At 40.5% G+C, this 16,035-nt stretch overlaps 1 protein-coding gene across 5 annotated transcripts in view; it reads left to right on the top strand.

The window, feature by feature from the left end:
* SRGAP2 (SLIT-ROBO Rho GTPase activating protein 2) overlaps positions 1-16,035 on the top strand; it is a 109,825-nt gene that overhangs the window by 63,914 nt on the left and 29,876 nt on the right. For 3 of the 5 annotated variants that reach the window (XM_050911306.1, XM_050911302.1, XM_050911307.1), the window contains exons 5-10: positions 1,871-2,086; positions 2,989-3,117; positions 7,846-8,070; positions 9,728-9,829; positions 10,721-10,918; positions 15,570-15,654. In XM_050911306.1, coding sequence (XP_050767263.1) covers positions 1,871-2,086; positions 2,989-3,117; positions 7,846-8,070; positions 9,728-9,829; positions 10,721-10,918; positions 15,570-15,654 — 955 coding nt within the window. The remainder of the gene's footprint in view (positions 1-1,870; positions 2,087-2,988; positions 3,118-7,845; positions 8,071-9,727; positions 9,830-10,720; positions 10,919-15,569; positions 15,655-16,035) is intronic. The other 2 variants (XM_050911303.1, XM_050911305.1) reach the window with 1 other exon arrangement.

Here is a 16,035-nt window from a genome sequence, read left to right as displayed (position 1 = left end):
ATTGGTACTTTTAGAAATACTTCCACCTCTTATTCTGCTGGGTATCCAAAGGATTGGCAGAATCCCTATTTTCAGGCAAAATGGATATGGACAAAGTCTTTAGTTTCCCTACACAGATAAAACATAGAGGATTGTTATAACCTGTATGTTTTTGTCCTGAATTGTCCTGTGCAATCAGCCCTTGCCTGTGCTGTTGCCCTCAGCCAGCACTAGTGAGTCAACAGTGACCCCATCGCCAAACGTGGGGCGGGCAGAGCTTGTGGTCGCCAATGTGGCACCATCAGCAGGATAAAATAATTAAAATTGTGATTTTGCTTTCTGCTTCTCTTGCTTTCTGCCAGTTCCACTTTCAGTGATAGAGGAAAAGAAACTACTTTGCATCTATTATTATAAATGCCTGCTTTATAGTCTAAGCATATGCAGGAGCTGAAAGTGTGTATATGTAAATTATTCAGAAGTCTCTCTTTAATACTGGCTGCATTCACATTCTCTTTCATGTTTAAATACAACGTCTCTTTGTATCTGAGAACCTTTGCTGATCACCGCATAAAGAGAGAGCATGCGTCCTACTTACGTAAAATGATGTTATGGTTCAAACTAAGGTGAAATAGGTATAAATGGGTTTTCATCTGAAATAAATGATTTGCAAGTGGGATCTTTATTAATGCTGGAACGACACTATTGGGGTGTCTTTATGCAGCTGTGCGTTTTTTTGGCCCCCTGTCAAAATTATATCATAATAATGTTTGCTTTGGTATGTGAATTGAATTGCTTTGCATTTGTGGATGAAAAAAGCTAGTTTATCTATTATGTCCTTTGTTTTTTTGGTTCTGTTTTCTTAACACAAAGCTAGACATGAATATCCTGTGAAACAAATGGGGTTTTTTTGTGACTTTGGGCGATATTTATCTATACTTACTTATAAAAAAATGTGCTATAATAAAAGTTGTCCATATAGTACAGGGTCCAGGTCTCCCTGAGCAAAAGAATGACACTCTTTTATTAGTATTTGTATTACATAAGGTGAACAGAAGTACTTTTACATACCAAATTTGATTTAAACAAGTCAAACCTGAGTTGCTTTTGCAGCCATTGTGTTCAGACGATTGATTTGCATACAGTTCCTCGAGACTTGCGATGTTTAAAGGACTGATTCATCCAGATGAAAGACTGATAGGCATCCCTTCTGAAACCTTACCTGCTGATGAAAAGCTATCATTTTCCAACGTTGGCATATAATTTTCTTTGAATAGTAAGGAGGCTGGATTTAGTCTGTATCTTTTTTTGGTTTTTATGACTCCTTTATTGGATTGTACAAGAAGGCGCATGCCAAAGTTAAACAAAGAAGCAGCTGCGAAATAATCCACTTTGATTTCAGATTCATTTTGAGAGCCACACTTCCATTCGTGCATCTTCTGTCATGCTTTTTTGAGATGTGAAATTTCCCTGAATTTTGCCAGTTTAGATACTTCTAACTCACAACTGGCAGCCAGATCTGACTTGCTGGTCACTGTCTAAATGCCTTTGCTTAGTTAGTACGATATCTTGCATTTAATATAAATATGATGGACAGCTATTATGAAGTAGTTACATTAAAGAAACTGACAGTTTTGGGGAGTGCATTGGCCAAATTAGAAAAAAAAAAAAGTGTTGCAGCATGTGACTTCTTTCTTAGATTTTTTCCTCCCTCCTGGCCATGTATTACATGTATCCAGCAAATAGATGTATTGCTGTTCTCCCTAAGACTTGGTCAGGCAGATGAAGTAAGGCAAAACATCTGTATGCCTAGTTTGTTGGTTAGGTAAGCCCATTTCTTCCTCAGCAAATCAAACTGTGATGCTCTCTGACTCTTGTGTATCGTTTTCTGCAGGTTATGAAAACCTACCATATGTACAACGCTGACAGCATTAGTGCTCAGAGCAAACTGAAAGAGGCAGAGAAGCAGGAAGAAAAGCAGATTGGGAAGTCGGTGAAACAAGAGGACAAGCAGACGCCACGCTCCCCTGACTCAACTTCCAACGTCAAGTTTGAAGAAAAACATGTTCGACGAAGCTCTGTGAAAAAAATAGAGAAAATGAAGGAGAAGGTACTTCCATAGCATTGCTACCGCTTGTGTCGAGTGCTTGAGGAGGGGACCTTTGCAGTAGTTCAACACAGGAGCTACTGAGTTCCCTCCTTTGTGACATTCAAATGCAAGTCTCAGTTTTTGTACAACTTTTAAACATTCAGAGTTAGGAAAGGCAAAAGCTAGCACCAGGTTCCTTTTAGGACAATCAGATATGGATTTTGTATTATCCCAGGTTATACAGGCGTGGCACAAAAAGCTGAAACGAGGTTAGAGTATGAAAGTAACAACTGCCTTCTTGGAAGTCATTAACTTGGTTAATGGTTAACATTTTTTTCTTGTACAGAGTACAAGATTTTTGTTTACTGTTTCATGCCAGCTTAAGATCTGACCTGTGCTACAGGGAGACGTGCAATCCCAAACTGACTTCATGGGCAGAACCAGTTGCCTTAGCAATCGATCAGTCAGTTAAGTAGTTCAGCGCTAAGATTCAAGCCAATGGAAGGTGAAGAGTTATTTTTGGATTGATGTAGGCTCTGAAAGGACCAAGTTCAGGCCTAGCTTCTGTTGGAAGAGGTGGGGTGCCCGCAGCAGCCCTCAGACTACCTGTGGGTAGTGCTGGAGCTGGGCCATAACGTCATAAACCCACCTTGTTCCTTCATTCTTCCCTTAATCTTCCCCAACCCGCAGTCTGTTTTAAGAGAAGACTTTAAATGCGAAGCTGTCTAGTATAGTAATGCTTAAAAACATCTAAATAATTAATCTAAATTTTAAGTCTTTGAGTCTTGATAAAACTAGAATCCAAATGAACAAAAACTGTGAGCAGAGTAAGATTCGTTCAGTGTTCTCTGGTGTTACTAAGAATGCTACTACTCCTGCTGCACCTCTTTTTAAAATATATTCTGGTTTTGGTTCTCTTTTAGCGCCAAGCGAAGTACACAGAAAATAGACTGAAGGCTATTAAGGCAAGGAACGAGTATCTGCTAGCTCTGGAAGCCACCAATGCATCTGTATTCAAGTATTACATTCATGACCTGTCTGATCTCATTGATGTAAGTGCTGCTGCTTGAGTGCCTGCAATGAATATCATTGCCATTAACCCTCACGTGTGCCTCTCCTTCTTCAGCATCTTATATACCAGCACAGCTGGTAACCTCTGTACAGCTATGGAATGATGGTCTTGCATGGGCAGCTTAGAGGGTAACAACAGGCGTGATAATTGGTTATTAAGCTGTTAAGTGAGCTTTTCTTAGATGGCTAACTCAGAGTTTGTTGCACAGATAGAAGCTTGCACAAGAAACCTGGCATTGAAATGTGTAGAAGGAGGAGTTGCTTAGTTAAAATGAAACTCAGCTTCAGTATCACACTGTTGCTTGACATTTTCTATTTACTATTTTGAGCAAACCCGCAAGATTATAGCTCAGAAGCACATTTAAAAAAAGATGTTAACTGTAGAAACAGTATACCAGTTGGTAAAAGAAATTGAAGACAGAAACATTTTCTAAAGCTACTTTTAACTTGTTTTGAAAAATTCCATGTATTTCAAGGTTAATGCTTTCTCTAGCATATTTCACAAGAGGAATGAACCTCCCTGCTTTTTAGATACCATTCTCTGATACCCCAGCCCACCAGCTCTACAGCAACTTGATGCATTTCTCTGTCATTGGGACTGCAGAGCACTTTCAGTCCAGTTCTGAAAGGTGTCAGAGGAGCGTCAGCAGTGATGGAGGTTCCACTGCCTGCCACTCCGCAGTCTCTCTGTCTACGCAAAGAAACGAAGAAATAAACTGGCCATAGAAACCAGTCCCCCCTTTCCTTAGAGTGCTCTCCGCAGGAGCTGGGTAATGGAGCAGAAGGTGGAGGGAGCAGGTTCCCCAGCTGCCTGCAAGCTCTCTGTTCTGCAGCTAAATGATGCCCCCAGTATTCAGGGGGCATCAATTCTGCTTTTAGTAAAATGCACAACAAAAAAACCCCCAAATCTCTCCTCTTTGAAAACTCAGAAAAGCCAGTTAGGAATCCTGAGATTTTTCACAAATACGTAACTACCCACTTCAACCTGCAGAACTGGAGTACCAAATGCACTGAACACGTTGTGTCTGGGTCACTGACTGTTGCTTGATCTTACTCTGCTTGCCAAGGACAGCCCGCTGCTGTCACTGTTAGAAACGCTCAACTGCAAAGCCTGAAGGGAACTTTCTTTGTAGGAGGAGGGAGTAATGAACAGAAATGCCTCTAGACACAGGCAATAAAGAGCACTCAGATCACTATTAATTAGTCAGCTATTATAATACCTAAATATAATACATTTATTCAGCTGATCGTAAAATCACAGGAAGTGCACTTCTGCTAAGTATTTATTTAAACCTATCCTTTGGAGGTCAGGATTGTCAGTGCTGTATGGTTTTGAAAAATACTGTTATTTCAAAATGTCATGTTTTGCAAAATTGCTGTACTGAAGAAGCATGTCTTGTTTATACCCGCTGCCTGTTTAGGAGACCTTTTTTCGTTAACATTTGCTCAGCTTGAATTGTGCTATCTTGTTTTTTTAACAAATGATAACTTTCTGTATATTTTTGTATTGACACCTACAAGATAGGAAGTCATTTCACTGATATCAGCGTAATTCAATTGTCTTAATTTTTTCTTTTAAAATCCTATCTCTAAGTCCTCCCCCAAACACTGCAAATGTGCTTGGTTCACTTGTCTGCTAACAGACTGTTCTTAGTACATTTTCATGAGTCATATATAGTAAAGAATCCATTTGGATTTCATAAACCCACAACAATTTTTAAGCACAGACCTGAGATCTTTTAAGTAGTACATTGACAAATATAGGTTATCCAGCTTTGAAGGAAGTGCTTGTCTCACTAGATAGTCTCAGCCGTCTCTGGGGCATGGTAGGCAGTGGTGCAAGACAAGAAGCCAAGCTTCTGCAGTACATGGATTTGTCGCTGCTCCTAGAGGGGAGCAGTCGTGACTCTGGGTGAGTCCATGCCCATGTTAACCCGCTTGTGTTCCTTGAAGCATTCAATTTAACACTACATTGCAAGTTCTCATAATCTTTAAAAGAAAAGTATTATCATCTGTGTTTTCAGAAGGCATGGAAAAATGTGGGACTTGCCTGGGAGCACAGGAGATGGAATTCGGTTATCTCATTGTTAAGACGCAGGGAATATAGATTTACTAATGCCTTTGATCCTGAAGGATCGAAAATTAACAATTATAACCAGTGATGGTTATCTGAAGCATCTGACTTAAATAAAAATATGATTTTTAAGCCAGGTCTTAATTCTTTTCCTTGACCTAATCATTTGATGATATTGAATTTTGAAATATAATATAAAAGCAATCTTCAAAGTTACTTACAAGTAGATTGTGTTAGGCCAAATAGCATTAAACTTCTCATGTTTATACAACACATTGTGTTCCCCCTCCAATGTGCATGGAAGGATAACAGTGAGTTAATTCTTCATCGTGAGTTAAGAGCAATAAATTGTTCTGACATAGCCCAGTAGTTTTGAATTTCCTGACTTTGGGGACTGAGGCAGCTCTTTGATGCTAATGAAATATTACAGTAATGGGGAAGTTTGTATTAACTCATATTTATGAAAGGGTCACTAGGACAGAATTTAAAAAAAGATAAAAACACGTGTGTATGTGTGAGTCCTAAAGCTTACTTTACTCTTCTAGGAATAGGTATACTGTTGCTGTTTACTCCAAGATCTCATACTTTCCCTTCCAAATGTAAATTGCATTTTAAAACAGACAGCTCTTTCTCCTTAAATCTTCTATTTTGGGCCTGTTTGAAAACTGCTTAACTGGCAAAGGGTTAATCAGCTGTCATGTTGGGAAGTGGATTTGAATGAGTTATCATTAAATTCTTATAAAAAATTGATTTCCTTAGAGAACGATTTCATCAAACATTTATATAACCCAGAAAAGGGATGGCAAGACTGATACATTTATAAATATGGTACACTGGACTTTTAAAAATGTTAAAATGGGGGAGTGGGCTGAAAAATGTTTTCTGTCACTGGCTTCGATAACATAAAGCCAAAAAACTTTGCCGTCTTAATATAGTCCTGCTGCTCAGCGAGGCGGGGTGTAAAATATTAAGTCCCATTTGACTTCCCAGTCCCACCAGCGAACTCCCCTTGTGCAGTAGATCAGCTTTCCTTCCGGACGCGGATGTGTGCTGGAGGAGGGCGAGCACAGGGAGGACATGCTGGTCGCCCTGGGTGGGTGTGCAACCATCTGGCCCACAGTAGGAGGGGAAAAGGAGCGACTGCTCCTGTTAAATCTGAGCTGATCCTAATCCTGGCTGGACTGTTGGCCCGACTTGGACTAGCTTTCCCCAAATTGCTGCAGAGGATGGCACTGTAATGTGCATGCAAAAGAGCAGTAGCTTTGAGTGGCTGTTGATCCAAGACTGCCTCCACACGTGCAAATTCTCAATCAAGCGTCTTTTGTGGTTTGTTTTTTTTTGGCTAGTTTTTGTTCTTTCTGATTGAATGTAATGTCCTTTAATTCTCTGCCTCCAGCCTAACCAGCAACTGCAGCTCTTTTTACAAGACTCCACACCTGCCACAGCTTGTTGGCACAGGAGCCAGGCATCTAGCAGCACTTGGTGACAGAAATTCTGTGAAAGCAGGGAATGGTCCAGCAGTCGCTCTCTCTTCTCTCTCCTCCACCCCTCCTTCCCCCCCCCCCCCGCCTTTTTTTTTTGCGTTTGCACACAATGACAGTGATGAGACCCAAATGATGGGTGAGGAGGAGATTTCATGTGAATTTTGCTTACAGAGCAGCACAGTAATCAAGCAGATGGTCTCTTTCTTTTTGGATATTCTCCTAGCGTATGTAATCTTGCTTGTAATTCCAAGAAGGTGGGATCCTTTCTAGCTCACTTTATTAGATGTCTGAAAAATTCAGGCTGTTTCTGATCAGCTAATGAAAAGCGCCTTTCTCCCTTCTGAAACATTAAGACTTGGCTGCATAGCCATGGTGGAGATGAAGCTGCTTGATTGTCTTCCAGTGACATCATCCTGGTGTCAGTAATAGCCAGGAAATTCTTGACCACGACCACTTTCTGCTTGAAAGTGTTTGCTCTTCTGTTTCACCCCAGCAATGAAGTCATCCTAACTGATCGCTGCTTGCTTTTTGGATGACTCTGTTCTTTATGCCTGTGATGTACGGGCCATGTTCTTGCTTCCTGAAGTACACTGAATTAACCAATTTTCTGTATCTTGGGTGGAATAATTTAGATGCAGATTAACCTTTGCAGATGATCCAAATCCTGTGTCTTGTTTCTCCGGGTAGTACTTTAGTGCATTGTTTTCCTCTTACTTTGAACAATTTTATTTAAAGATTTTGGAGTGTTTTCAATGGGAATCAGCGCCCCTGAAAGTAAACACAGTGAACATACCCACTTCTAGGTTACTTTTTGGTTTTTTAACAACATGAAATGAACTCTCTAATACTCCATGAGAACTCCGCAAAGTGTTATAATTGTTTAAACTGTACTTGTCTTGGAGACTAATTATAACATGATGTTGAAATTTGTATGGGATTAGAGGCTGAGAATTCTGTTTAGGGCCAACACTGAGGACCGCTAGTCAAGATGCCTCTGCGATCAATGAGAGATGTGAGACTACTCTGGTACCCAGAAGATAAAATATCCACAACTTGTTATCCATTTATATAACTTCTGGCTTTGGAAACATTTTAATTTCCATTACAGAATTTCTTTGCTTATTCATATGGAATTGTGTGTCTTTTTCCAGCAGTGTTGTGACCTGGGATACCACGCTAGCCTCAACAGAGCTCTCAGGACATTCTTGTCTGCTGAGCTAAACCTGGAGCAGTCAAAGCATGAGGGTCTGGATGCCATTGAAAACGCCGTTGAGAACCTGGATGCCAACAGTGATAAGCAGCGCCTGATGGAGATGTACAACAATGTCTTCTGTCCGCCCATGAAGTTCGAGTTTCAGCCGCATATGGGTGATATGGTCAGTTTATATTCCTCCTCCGGCTCCAGCTCTGTAAGCAGTTGCAGCTCCGCCTGTTTACTTCCCTCTGATAGATAGACCCACTAAAAGGCCACCTGTTTGGCTCTATTTTTGGGAGGTAGAAGGGAGCCTTGGACAAGGGAGCTGGTTTGAAGATTAAGCAGAGGCTCATGGCACGAATGTCTGAATACGACTGATTCTCACTTTTTAACTGTCAAAGCTACTGAAGGTGAAAATGCTTAATTAGGTATAATACTAAATGTAGATAGGAAACACTGTTTTAACCTCTCGTTCAAGCCACAGTTAACCTCTGCACCCCAAGACAGACTCTGAAGTTAGAGATTTGAAGGGGCAACAAGATAAGAGACTTAAATGCTGGGTTTTGAGGCATTTGAGTGTGTAATCTTAGAGCACAAATGGTTTATAGTGGTGCTTTATGCATCTTCATTGAGAGACAAGGCAGTCAGAGGACTTTCATTTTTGGCAATGAAAATCTCTCTCTTTGTAGGTTTATCAAGATGTGGTTACTCATCTGGGAACTGTTTAAAGTCGCACAAGCTGAAACCGGTTCTAAATGGGAACACATGTACAATGTAATAATTTAGGTCAATTGGTTGGATTTCTAGATTATCCTCCTGAACACTGAGGAAACACTGTAAGGATGGTCTCTTGCAGCCAGCCTCTTCTTTTGGTCTAAGAATTACATTCGCTGCTTAAGGCTTCTCTTTGTCTCTTCCCTCTTAAGTGAAACCCTCAGACTGCAAATGACCTTTCTCGGTTTTTCTGTGCTCTGGTAGTATCCTGTAAGATCGTGGGAATAAAAAGAATTACCTGCAGACTGTCATTCAGTTAACAGCTCGCATTCGCTGAATCATTTATCTTGGTTCTTCTCAAGGCCAAATGAGTGTTTATAAATGCAGGCTGATAGTCTTGTTGCAATGGTCCTGCATATACCAGATTGAATATATGATGGTATATGTGCATGGGTGTGATAAAACTCCAATTCCAATTTCTGTCTTTAAAAAATAGCCTTATGCAATGAGGTCAACGTTTTCCTTTTTAAAAACAAAACAAAGCAAAACTAAAAGGAAAAGCTACCTCATGCTGTGAAATAAGACTAATTCTTAACAGTACAGGGAAGCCCACTGTTCTGGCATATTTGACAGGTCCTTAACCTTTTTTTATTTCGACTCCCCTGAATTCATTAAATAGTGAATTGTACCTGTTGCTGTAGTGTACAGGTAGTTCAGCTGAGCAAGCTCAGCCACTCCTACCCCTGCCCCAGGATGCCTGGCTAATACATTGAACCAAATTCGTCTTGACGCGGCGTGATTTAGCCTAATATCTGTGATAAAGCACCCTTCAGACTTTCAGAACACGTGATGAGCTTACATTACTGAAAGCAGCTAATTTTTTCTAGTTCTTGTTTGATGTTCATGTTCTCTCTCTTGCTCAGTTTTCAATACAGTCAGGAAGGGAACTGCTGTTTGGTAGAACACGGACCTTTTCCACTGGTTGAAATCCAGGGCTACAAAATTTTTAAAATGAAGCACTTTGGAAGATGTTTGCTTATAATAATTGAATGAAGTAATTGCAGTGTTCTTGATTATGTGATTTTTTTCCTAGCCCTCTAAAAGTGGTGCTGTTTCTCTTCCAGGAGTCGCAGCTATGTGCCCAACAACCAGTCCAGAGTGAGTTAGTGCAGAGGTGCCAGCAATTGCAGTCTAGATTATCTACACTTAAGATTGAAAATGAAGAGGTGAGCTAATCAACCAAAAATCAACAACCCTCTTACCACTTCCAGTGGGGAGTGGGGACTTGTTAAGGAAGAATCTAGTTGCTGTGATCCTCTTTTATGAAGACTCGTGCTAAAATTCAAGAATAAGGCAGCTGAGGCCAGCAGTATGTTAGTGTGTGGTCTCGCATGAAAGCTGGGTGTGTGGAGAGGATCCTTTAAAATACCTCCCCGTATCTCTTTTCCCATCCTTAAGTTGGTAGGTCTGGCTATGTTACAAAAGTTGGATTTGGATAGCTAAGAGAAAAAGAGTAATTCAATGTTTTGAAGTGAAGACAGTGAATTTGCATAACCTAAGGTAAGAGCTAATTTTTGTCTAATTGGTCATCTAAGATGAGAAGACTAGATCAATGGCATTTGTTTGCGAACAGGTCAAAATACCTAATCTGCACCTCTGTGTTCAAGAATTTTTAATCCTCCTTAGGCAAAATTTGCAACTCCTTTATGTCTAGGAAGTTGATTCTGGCCTTCAGTAAAAATTTATAGTGCTGCAAAGTTCTGTTTTTAATATCTAACATTTGATGCCCAGTAGATGTAGTTACAGAAGATGATTATAAGATCTTTGTTCCAGCACTCTTTGCTTTGGGGTTAAATTTCCTTACATCGCCTCCTCATCCCAGCCTGTAAGATTACAACTGTTTTCCTACTCCTGGCAGGTTCTGTGTGCTGCCAGCCCTTTGTTTTATATGGACTGTGCTGTTAATGAGCAAAACTTGTACCTTAGTTATGGCACACGGGATATGAAACCAGTAATATCTGTTTATTAGTAAAATGCTCCAGGGTGCTTACTACCTCTGTTTTTTACTTGCAACATACTATCTTCATTTGTTAAGTACTCTCATTCTTGTTGGACAGGTTAAGAAGACTATGGAAGCTACACTCCAGACAATCCAGGATATAGTCACGATAGAGGACTTTGATGTCTCTGACTGCTTTCAGTACAGCAACTCTATGGAGTCTGTTAAATCCACTGTCTCAGAAACGTTCATGAGCAAACCAAGCATTGCCAAGAGACGGGCCAACCAGCAGGAGACAGAGCAGTTCTATTTCACAGTAAGGAGTTAATTTTCAGTACGAGCATGTATAATGTATTTAGAATTATACTCACAAGAGAGTGCAAAATGATGCTATCATCTTACAAAAATGCTTCTGTAATTGATTTTGGACAAGCAGAGCAAGCATATTAGGTTTTAAAAATGGGTGCTTTGAATTCTTTACAAATATATTGGGATACCTTTGTTGATGCAGACAGTCTGTGGATAAATTGTGTAAAATTTGATTTCTTCTACATCTAAAAAGGAATTGTCTGAGAACTTAATAGCTTGTAAATATCAATTTTCAAAAATAATACAAACTAAAAGAATGTTTAGCTCTTTCATTTTTTGTTACTATCATCTTTAAATTTCAGCTCACATAAGCTTTTAATTGAGTCGATGCATTTCTACAAGATGCTAAGAGCTTTTTATCTTGAATTTCATACCAGCTATATGTTTTTTCCTAAATTAGATTTATGTTAAACTGTTGAATTCGTTTCCATTGTAAAAATATTTCAAAATAGCAGATGAAAGTCATACCTTTTATCCTGATTACTTTGTCATTCCTTTGGGCATCTTTTGTTATACTTAATGCCCTTTACATTCCTCTTCCAAGAATGGTGTTGCTTATTAAAAGTGTGAAGTTTCTGTGCAAGTTACACTAGCTGGCAGGATGGTTTCTGTCAGGCCTTGACTTAGAAAAATTAGAAAGCCTTCGCAGAAGGGGAAGCTGGCTATTGAGAAAAGTGGGTGGAGAAACTGATTCAATTAAGAAGGGATTGACCACCCTGCCCAGGGTTATGAAACTAGAAAAATGATTTTTAATTGAACTCTAAGCATTCCCTCTCTAGAGAGGGACTATTGTAAATTCAAATAGGAGACCGAACCCAGGACTTTATTTGGATGTAATATTTTTCCGTTTCATCGCGTTAGTATCCTGCTGCAGAGCAGTGAGGTCCCGGCAGGACTGCAGAGCCATCTCAGTAAGCAGAGGTGCAACCTGTCGTGTCCTGTGCAATGTGGGTAAAATAGCTATCAACAGAACGAAGCTGTTTGTGGAGGCCCTCTTTAACCAGCCTAATCAGATGCTTGACTGATCTACTATTGACCAGACTTTGAATCTCTAAGGAGCAGTTTTTTCAGTGTACGAGAAAATGCTCAGATGAGTATTAATGAGACTGAGGGCAGAGCTGTGTAGCAATATGGGCGAGGCATTCTTTGTGTAGGGGAAAAAACAAAGTGTAGTGCAGAATAGAGATTTAAATCCCCTCGTACCTTATGATGTGCTAAATGCTGAGGGATATGAACTGAAAGAAAAATACTGATTTGAAAGAATTATTCTGTATTACTGTGTAACTCAAGTTGGAAATTCTACATACTGCATTGCTAGCTAGACAGAGCTCTGGGTAAATATAGTGATGCCACCATGGGAATTTAATTGAAGGAGTACTGACTGTAGTATCTCTGTGCTGGTATAAGCTATATTTCCAACATGGCTCTGTTGTTAGGGCTTTGAAGGAAGATTTGTATTCGGAATAGAAGCTTAAACTTCCCCGTGTCAGTGAAAAAGCGTAGGAATGATGATTGACATAGCACTAAGCTAATGCAGGTAGCTAAAGCAAGGAAGCAGCAGTGACTTCAGGGAGCCGAAATCCGGGGATGTGTCCCGGGTGCCTGGCAGGCGGGTACCGCCGCTGCCATGGCTACAGTCCTGCTTCCTGAGCCAGCAAAATCGGAGCTAGCATGAGGATGCCTGTCAGAGCTGAAATCGTACAGCTAATTGTAATACAGCTGGCACTCCGCCCTACCTGAGAAGTGAAAAGGGGAATGAATGATTTGATTCTTTTTACCTCTAAAACAGCAGATAATTTTAGTTCTTAGTCGAAATGTTATTTTTTCCTCTAGAAAGATTAAAACCCAGTACAATGCTTATTCTGTGAAGTGCTTTAAAAATTAATGTAAATTTATTATTACCAAACCCTTAAGATGTGGGTAAGTATTATAGAAAGTTCCCCTGCTAATCAGTCCTACAGAAGTGTCACGCTGGTTGTGTCAATGTGCCACTGTTCCCACGTTCAGTCACTAGCAGCGGCGCAGGGAAGCAGGGATCTGATTCACCCGCTCCTTCAATTGAGTGCCTTGTTTGAAGTCATTCTTGGGGGATGGAGGGAGGGAGGAAAACTGCTGAGCTTTCCAGATTGGAGACAGTTAAGGATGTGGGACAGTGGCAGAAACTGTTTTTCTTCATAGCCTCAAAAGCATAAAATCTCCTTTCCCACAAGGCAGGAAGATATGGTCTAGTTTGCATTTCGCTTCGTTGTGTATGCCACCTGACAACTGGTTCTCGCTGGAAAAATACTGCAATGAGTTTGGGCTTAGAGAGGGTGTTGAAGTTGCATGGTTTTGAGGAGATGGGAGGTGCAAAATGCTCGCTGTCTCTGGCTAACAACAGATCTTCACCTCTTAATTTTTACAATGCAGAAATAACGTGACTTGAGCACGTTTCTTCTGCTTTGTGTCTGATTGTACTTAGCCTGACTCCAGCTGTGCTCTGCCAGAAATGAAATCCTTAGGAGTTCTCCTGTAGCTTGATATTTTTTTTGACTGTTTTTATTAAGCCAGAAATCAAATGCTAATGGATCTTTCTAATTCATTGAAAAAAGCCTGAAGCCTTATTTTGAAATTAACTTGTTTTTTTCATAAGCGTACTTGTAACAGGCAGGGTACGGAACGTTAGGCATGAGGAAATAGAAAGAACGCATGAAATACTGCACTGGATAGGAACCTTCTCTTTTTGTCCTTTAAAACAATCCCTGGTACCCGTCTGCAGGCAGGCAATGTTCTTAACCTGACCACTGCTGATGCCTCAAAGCCGGAGCATCTGCGAGTGCCAGCAGCGTGCCTCTGCCCTGCCCTGCCCCGCAGCCCTGCTCAGGGAATCCGCCTGCCCCGCGCAGAACTGCAGCCATCACTAGGCTGAGCTTAAGTTTTTATATCTGCTTCAAAGGGAAGCTTAACTCTCTTCCAAATCAAGTTGATTTGCTGATCTTTAAGCTTCTGTTTGAGCTATTTGGAGCTGAGCCTTCTAGCCCTTCTGTCTCTTCGCCTGATAGCGATTTTTGAGATGGGGAGCTTGGCACCTCCCAGAACCAGATTTGTCCTCAAATCCCCGCTTCAAATTCTCTGGTTATTTTTGCAGCTTATACTCTTCATGTTTTCTTCTGTAAAAATTTGATGCAAAAATTTAACTGATTGCGCAAAGTACATAGTTGGGGCTTGGTGAACAGATTCTGCAGGGAAATTCCAAAAAATATGGTTAATTTTTTTTTGCCACAGTGATCACGCTTCCTGTTTTCTTCTAAAACAACAAAAAAAAGTTGAAGTATTAGTATAGGAAGCAGGAAGTGCTGAGACTCTCCAAAGGGACTTAATTCTTGTGAAATTTTTCTTCCGATGTTGTCAACCAAAGGGACATAAAACACAGACTCCTGGCAGTTAATTAAAGCCCCAGCTCAGCCATTTCTGTCTGTCGTGTCGGTACACACTACTGCTGGAGAGCCCGCAGTGGAAACTTCGTTAGCTCCTGGAAGGTTTCCCCCCACCCTCAGCACTGCCGCAGTATATGTATATGTATGTATTGCTTCTTGGTTCTTTACATCTTGCATGGAGGCTGCCGTTGTTAAGACCTGCATAGAACAAGCTGGGTCCAGGCACTCTCATTGCTAAAATACCATTTTTCGCCTTAAGGATTTGCAGTCTGATTTGGCAACAGCAGACCAGAACTGGAAGACAGTGGATGGAATTGGGGAAAACCTAAGACAAGAACTGGAACGTTTCATTATTAAATGAGAATTCTTTCTTTGTGTTCATTTTGCTAGCTGAATTTTTAAAATATCTCATAACTCTAAAGAATGGCCTGTGGTATTTGAAGAGTTATGTGCTATTTATGTATTTTTGAGTGTAAACATGTCCTAATTATAATGTGGACGGCTACCATACAGCAGAGTATTTTATGCGCTGCAGCACGGTGAAGATAAATAATGCTGTTCTGAACTGCAAAATAAGAGATGAAAGAGCTGTAAAAAACCAGCATTTGCAGAGCTGTGAAAAAACAGAAAGAAGTGGGAAAAATGACTACATGATTGTATAATATTTCACCGAGAGAACAAATCTGAACTTAAATAATATCTTTATTTGTTTTGTCCCGTGCCCTCCCTGCAACCCTGTGTATCATCCAGCGTGGAGGCAGACACACTATTTGACAAGTAAAGTGGGGTGAGAGAGGTTAAGTGAGAGAATAAGCACAGTAGCAGCCTTTTAGTTTGTTAAAACAGATTGCTCATTCAGTTGCCTGTGATGCGCGAGGGAAGTGCATTTCCATTTCACCCTGTCTGGAGAGGAGATGCATGACAGCTTCTCAGATGTCTTAAAAGATGCCAAACATTCAGCTGATTCCACAGTGAAACAATAGAAATTGCACTGCAGATACATATGGACCGAGCTTCAGATTTGCCCAGATGTATAAACCAGGAGGACTTGGTTCATCCTTTGCACCATAAATTTCAGTGTAATTCTGTACGTCAGCATTATGTTCAGAATCCAGTAACCTAAAGATGCAATCGAAGAAATTAATTGTCCCTTCATGATCATGGTTTTTTCCACCTTCACAGAAAATGAAGGAGTATCTGGAAGGCAGGAACCTGATAACGAAGCTCCAAGCCAAACACGACCTTCTTCAGAAGACGCTGGGAGAAAGTGAGTCTGGGACCCGCTCATAACTGCTATTAGCCAGGCTTATTGAATTAGTCAGCTGACTGAGTGTAATGCTCTTGGATTACTGACGCAAAGTGGACATACTCATGTTTTATGAATTTATTTTTCCGATCTGCATGATGGAGAAGCCAAATGACCTACATGGCTGCTTGATTAATGGTGAACGGAAAATGCTTAATGAATCGCTAATGTGCATCGCATATTTGTTAAAATGAAGTATATGCCCACTCGTTCACCCTGTCCTCTTCCCGTACAAGCACATTCTGCTTCTCACTTAATAGTCTGTATTGGGGTAAACCTTGTGATTTACAGTTTACTGATTAGTTGAGAAGTATTGCCCTGTTAGGCTGGTCAGAAGTTTCA

Source organism: Gymnogyps californianus, chromosome 27 (assembly GCF_018139145.2).
Source record: "Gymnogyps californianus isolate 813 chromosome 27, ASM1813914v2, whole genome shotgun sequence".
In the NCBI taxonomy this organism is placed as follows: domain Eukaryota; kingdom Metazoa; phylum Chordata; class Aves; order Accipitriformes; family Cathartidae; genus Gymnogyps; species Gymnogyps californianus.
This window is presented reverse-complemented; position numbering and strand designations above follow the sequence as displayed.